Here is a 6,656-nt window from a genome sequence, read left to right as displayed (position 1 = left end):
TGTGTTGGCCAGGCTGGTCTTTAACTCCTGACCTCAGGTGATCCACCCACCTCGGCCTCCCAAAGTGCTGGGATTACAGGCGTGAGCCACTGCGCCTGGCCCTAAACAGGATTATTTTTAAAACAATAAATTCTTGGTGTCTTAGCATAAAAGCTCAAGCGAATGACAAAACAGGTCACTTAACATGAGATACATTAAGAGTAAGTCCTCAGCTGGGCACAGTGGCTCATGCCTGTAATTCCAACACTTTAGGAGGCCAAGGTGGGAGGATAGCCTGAGCCCAGGAGTTTGAGACCAGCCTGGGCAACAACAGCAAGCTCCTATCTCTATTTTAATTTTTAAAATAAGAAATAAAATAATAAAAAATAAACCCTCAAGGAATCAGCTTATGAATCCCTATGTAAGCAAAAATGATCATTTTAGAGCTATTTGAATAGAAAAATCAGTTACATATCCAAGCCAAGGTTTAAGTCATTTAATTCCCAAATTAAAATAAAGAAATTATCCAAACAAAATAGAAACAAAAACCTTTCTATTTCAAAATAGTAATACAAAGGTCAGTCTGGTAAGCTTGCAAGCATGATAATACCTGGTTCAGAGAAAGTATCACTAATATCATCATCCTTATCATCTTCATAATCTTCTTCCTCTTCTTCCTCCTCCTCATTTTCAGACAGTTCATGCTCACTGCCGAATCCTTCATCATGGTCCTCATCATCAACATCCTCCTCGTCCTCCTCATCTTCTTCAGGACTGCATTTGGTTGGCTGTTCACCCAAGTTGTCGGAGACAAAAAGAGAATAATTGTGCTCTTCTTTTTTCTGGGATGAATCTGAGACTGATGTACTGGCAGAAAGACTGCTGCTCTCTCCTGCTGCAAGTGACCCAGGACCTTCCTGGGGTAAGGGACTTAGTAATAGTTCCTGGGTTTCTTTAAAAGGCAAAGCGGGAGTGGCATGACCTTGAAGAGGCTCCATCCCTTTTTTCTCTTGTCTCTTTGCCACTGCACCACAGTAGCAGGTGTTCTCTTTTGCTGCATCTGTGTGAATCTGGCTCAACAAGGGCCGGCTCTGTTGCACTGGGTTGATCTTTACCTTTGCCTTTTTTACATAGTCTTTACATTCAACATGAAAGTTCACCTTTTCATTATGATACATGTTGGTCTTCACCATGATTTGTGTGCTTGAAGTGGGTTTACTTGCTTTTTGGACACAGTCTGACAAAGGGACCTCAGCCTGCAGAGTCTTAGAAGAACACACAGGAGCAGCTGCTCTGCTTGTGATCTTTTTACCAGGGAATGAAGAGGGTAAGGGATTTTGTTTGACACTGAAAAGTGAATCGGGGTAATAAAGGGAATCAGAAACAGACTGTGAGTCCTCACTATTAAGTTGAGCTAAAGTTGGAGTTTTACTTATAACCTCTTCATCTTGGTAAGGACTAGAAAAGTCATCAAGACCCAAGTAATCCACTTCTTTTGTTCCCCAGATGTCACAGCTGGTAAGTTTGGTATATTTTGTTAGGTCTTCACAGTATGTATCCCACTGTTCCCAGTTTGAGGTTAAAGCACCCTCATTATCCAGGACATCTGTGAAAGACTCCAGATTTTCAATGTCTTTGCAGTCCTCCAAAGAAAGAAAGTTGTCTCTAGGATTCTGTTGGTAGTTCATCTCTCTATCCTGAGAAAGGTTTTAAAAAAGAAATTGCACATCATATTTTAGGAAGGAAATATTCACCTCCATATGTCAAACTGATAAATCAATACTTGACTTTTGATCTGTTTTAACATAAAGGCTACTGACATGATGCTTTATTATTCCATATAATGTCATCATTTCCTTAGGCAAGAAAAAGTAGAGTGAAAATAAAACAAACAACAAACAATTAAAAATTAAATTTAAAAAAGAGGAAAAGTGTGCCCCTTGAGAGGCTCAGGTATGATCCAAATATCAAGGGCTCTTGAGTTTTACCATAAACATTCTTCCTGAAAATAGTTTACATTTCCTTACCTTAGAAGGATTTTGGGATCTCCTTAGCAGTGGTGGGGAGTGGGGGGACACTTCAATTAAAAAGCAAATAATGTGATATGTGAGAGAGGAAAATTTTAAATATTAATAACAATGAAAATAATAAAGACACCCTCATTACAGAAGAAGATATCTTTTCAGTGGGAACTTAAATATAGAGACAAAGAACAATCCAAAGAGAGCTGGAATTCAGCCACAGAAAGGTAAGATCTTTTGCAAGATCTTATAACAACACTTGGGCAGGCAGAGTAGAATACTCCTCATGAATTTTAGAGATTTTTTTTTTTGTATTTTTAGTAAAGATGGGGTTTCACCATGTTGGCCAGGCTGGTCTCAAACTCCTGACCTCAAGTGATCCGCCTACCTTGCCCTCCCAAATTGCTGGGATTACAGGCTTGTGCCACTGGAGATGTCAATTTCAAGTATCAGTTAAGACTCTGCAGTCATTGAAATGAATGCAGCTTAGCTCTAATGTACAAACATGAAAGACTGCCCACCATATATTTTTATTTTTAAAAGAGCAAGTTACAGAAAACTGTTATCTATATTATCCAATTAAAAAGTATATATATATACAAAAAAAGATATACATGTTTACATATGCATAGAAAAAAAACCTGTTAGTTATGTTTTGGTAAAAGGTTTGGAAGGTGGAGGCACAGGAAGAAAATGAGGAAGTTTTCAGTCTTCCAGAGCTTTTTTTTTTAAATTTTTGGAGGTGTGTGTGTGCGTGTATTGTCTGCGTTTTGTTTTTGTTTGTTTGTTTGTTTTTGAGACAGAATCTCACTCTGTCACTCAGACTGGAGTACAGTGGTGTGATCTTGGCTCACTGCAACCTCTGCCTCCGGGTTTAAGGAATTCTCTGCCTCAGCCTTCCGAATTGCTGGGATTACAGGCACGTGCCACCACACCCAGCTAATTTTTTTTGTATTTTTAGTAGATACACCATCTTGGCCAGGCTGGTCTTGAACTCCTGACCTCGTGATCCACCTGAATCAGCCTCCCAAAGTGCTGGGATTACAGGCATGACTACTGCACCTGGCCTGTCTGTGTATGTTTTTACAGTTTTACTGAAGTTATTATAATTTCATATACCATAAAACCAACCTATATTAAGTATACAATTCACTAATTTTTAGATTTATGGATTTAAGCACTCAGTTTTCCAGTTTTTATATATTTTTGTGTTGTTTCAATGTGATGTAATTAAAACTGTTTTTAAAATGTTTTTCTTTTTTTCTTTTGAGATGGAGTCTCGCTCTATCGCCCAGGCTGGAGTCCAATGGCTTGATCTCAGCTCACTGCAACCTCTGCCTCCTGGGTTCATGCTATTCTCCTACCTCAGCCTCCGGAGTAACTGGGACTACAGGCGCCCGCCACCACGCCCGGGTAATTTTTTTGTATTTTTTAGTAGAGATGGGGTTTCACCGTGTTAGCCAGGATGGTCTCAATCTCCCGATCTCGTGATCCGCCTGCCTTGGGCTCCCAAAGTGCTGGGATTACAGGCGTGAGCCACCGCGCCCGGCCTAAAATGTTTTTCTTATGAATTTTAAGTGTCTATTTACCTCAAGAATAAATGATAAGTATATGCAGATCCTGTTTGGAACTGCTATTTTTGTGCCACATTCTTTACGTCATTCATATGCCTTGCTCAATATTTTCCCACTGAAAAGCCCATTATCTTTATCAAAAACTAGATTTGAAGATATTTACATAGTCTTTTACCATTTTTGATGGGTTAATTTTTTTCTTTTTTTTTTTTGAGACGGAGTCTTGCTCTTGTTGCTCAGGCTGGAGTGCAGTGGCGCAATCTCGGCTCACTGCAACCTCCGTCTTCTCCCAGGTTCAAGCGATTCTCCTGCCTCAGCCTCCTGAGTAGCTGGGATTACAGGTACCTACCACCACACCCAGCTAATTTTAGATCACACCACTGCACTCCAGCCTGGGCAACAAGAGTGAAACTCCATCTCAAAAAAAAAAAAAGAACGTATTTGATGAAGCAATATTGGCTGCCCTGGAGCCTCCAGAATCGAAGAAGAGCCGCAGGTGTGTGCTGCTATGAACGTCTCTCCAGAGCCCTTTCTGCACAGCTGGTGTTGGCATCATACTAAAAGCAATGTTTAAGGCCAGGCGCGGTGGCTCACACCTGTAATACCAGCACTTTGTGAGGCCGAGGTGGGTGGATCACGAGGTCAGGAGTTCGTGACCAGCCTGATCAATATGGTGAAACCCCATCTCTACTAAAAATACAAAAAATTAGCCGGGCGTGGTGGTGCATACCTGTAATCGCAGCTACTCGGGAGGCTGAGGCAGGAGAATCGTTTAAACCCAGGAGGTGGAGGTTGCAGTCAGCCAAGATTGTGCCGCTGCACTCCAGCCTGGGCTACACAGTGAGACTCCATCTCAAACAAACAAATAAATGCACGTTTAAATCAAACTAAAGATTAAAAATTAAAAATCAGGCAGGTGATCCACCCGCCTCGGTCTCTCAAAGTGCTGGGATTACAGGCGTGAGCTACCATGCCTGGCAGTATGCTTTTTGCTTTTGTTTTTTTTTTTTTGAGACTCCAGTCTGTCGCCAGACTGGAGTGCTACGGGGCGATCTCAGCCCACCGCAACCTCTGACTCCCTGGTTCAAGCGATTTTTCTGCCTCAGCTTCCTGAGTAGCTAGGACTACAGGTGCGCACCATCACACCCAGCTAATTTTTGTATTTGTAGCAGAGACAGAGTTTCACCATGTTGGCCAGGATGGTCTCAATCTCCTGACCTCATGGTCCACCTGCCTTGGCCTTCCAAAGTGCTGGGATTACAGACGTGAGCCACCGCACCCAGCCAACAGCTGCATACTTTTAAAATTACTAGGTGTAGACCAGGTGTGATGGCTCATGCCTGCAATCCCAGCATTTTGGGAGGCCGAGGCGGGCAGATCACCTGAGGTCAGGAGCTCAAGACCTGTCTGGCTGACATGGTGAAATCCTGTCTGCACTAAAAATACAAAAAGTAGGCCAGGCCCAGTGACTCATGCCTGTAATCCCAGGACTTTGGGAGGTTGAAGCAGGTGGATAGCCTGAGGTCAGGAGTTCAAGACCAGCCTGGCCAATGTGGTGAAACCCCATCCCTAGTAAAAATGCAAAAATTAGCTGGGCGTGGTGCCAGGTGGCTGTAATCCCAGCTACTTGGGAGGCTGAGGTAGAATAATTGCTTGAATCCAGGAGATGGAGGTTGCAGTGAACTATGATTGCACCACTGCACTCCAGCCTGGGCGACAGAGCGAGACTGTCACAAAAAAAAAAAAAAAAAAAAATCAGTCGGATGTGGTGACACATGCCTGTAATCCCAGCTACTTGGGAGGCTGAGGCAGAAGAATCATTTGAACCTGGGAGGTGGAGATTGCAGTGAGCCAAGATCGTACCACTGCACTACAGCCTGAGAAACAGAATAAGACTCCGTCTCAAAAAAGCAAAAACAAACAAATAAAATTACTAGAGGTATAATCATAAGAATTAAACTTGGCCCAAGCATACCTTTTTTTTTTTCCCAGGCATTTATAAATAAAAAACTCTCCCACAAACTTTTACCCCAAATCAATCAAGACCAAAACCAAGAAAATGTTGCTTACCAGTTCATACATGAAATCTGGATCCGAACTGTTTGCTAAGAGATCTGTGCTCATCAGAGTTTGTTCCGAAAAGGTGTGGCTTCGAAAGGCATCCCCAAAAGGCGGATCCATTCCGCTTACACTAGGCTACAACAGAGTGATTTTTATTTTAGGAAGTTAAAGACTATTTTGAGACCAATTTATCACATATGAGTCCCAACTCCACACCAAGTAACTTACTCTTTTCAGAAAACATTTCTATACTTTTTTCTACTGTATAGTATATTTAAGAGCTTTGGCTAACACTGAACTGTAGACTTAAATTAGGAAAATGCCTAAAAATAGAAAAAATAGAGTGCTGCCAACGCCCCAGTGGAGAAGCTGAGGTCAACATCAGATTTGAAATATTTAAAGTGGATACAAAACTATTTCAGCAATGCGGACAATTGTGTTGTGGGTGATGGTGCTGTTGGTAAAACATGTCTCCTGATATCCTACACAACAAACAAATTTCCATCAGAATAATGTACTGTTTTTGACAACTATGCAGTCACCGTTACGACTGGCAGAGACCCATACACTCTTGGACTTTTTGATACTGTAGGGCAAAGAATTATAACAGATTACAACTGCTGAGTTATCCACGAACAGATGTATTTCTACTCTGTTTTTCAGTGGTCTCTCCATCTTCATTTGAAAATGTGAAAAAAGTGGGTGCCTGAGATAACCGTCCTAAAGACTCCTTTCTTGCTTGTTGGGACCCAAACTAATATCAGAGATGACCCCTCTACTATTGAGAAACTTTCCAAGAACAAACAGAAGCCTATCACTCTGGAGACTGCTAAAAAGCTGGCCTGTGACCTGAAGGCTGTCAGGTATCATGGAGTGTTCTACACTCACACAAAAAGGCCTAAAGAATGTATTTGACAGCTGGGCGCGATGGCTCACGCCTGTAATCTCAGCACTTTGGGAGGCTGAGGCAGGTGTTCCACCCGAGGTCAGGAGTTCGAGACCAGCCTGGACATGGTGAAAC

At 42.1% G+C, this 6,656-nt stretch overlaps 1 protein-coding gene and 1 pseudogene across 1 annotated transcript in view; one reads left to right on the top strand and one right to left on the bottom strand.

Annotated features, from left to right (window-relative positions):
* The window catches only part of CREBRF (CREB3 regulatory factor), an 87,707-nt gene that overhangs the window by 48,314 nt on the left and 32,737 nt on the right, over positions 1–6,656 (bottom strand). Inside the window, exons 3-4 of the mRNA XM_011947803.1 lie at positions 5,645–5,770; positions 590–1,676 (exon numbers count right to left, since the gene is read on the bottom strand). Of these exons, the coding sequence (XP_011803193.1) occupies positions 590–1,676; positions 5,645–5,770 (1,213 nt within the window). The remainder of the gene's footprint in view (positions 1–589; positions 1,677–5,644; positions 5,771–6,656) is intronic.
* The window catches only part of LOC105515868, a 2,522-nt pseudogene continuing 1,698 nt past the window's right edge, over positions 5,833–6,656 (top strand).

The sequence above is a fragment of the Colobus angolensis genome, unplaced genomic scaffold, assembly GCF_000951035.1.
Source record: "Colobus angolensis palliatus isolate OR3802 unplaced genomic scaffold, Cang.pa_1.0 Scaffold27, whole genome shotgun sequence".
Lineage (NCBI taxonomy): Eukaryota > Metazoa > Chordata > Mammalia > Primates > Cercopithecidae > Colobus > Colobus angolensis.
The sequence above is the reverse complement of the archived record's forward strand: the minus strand, read 5'-3'. Positions and strand labels throughout refer to the sequence as shown.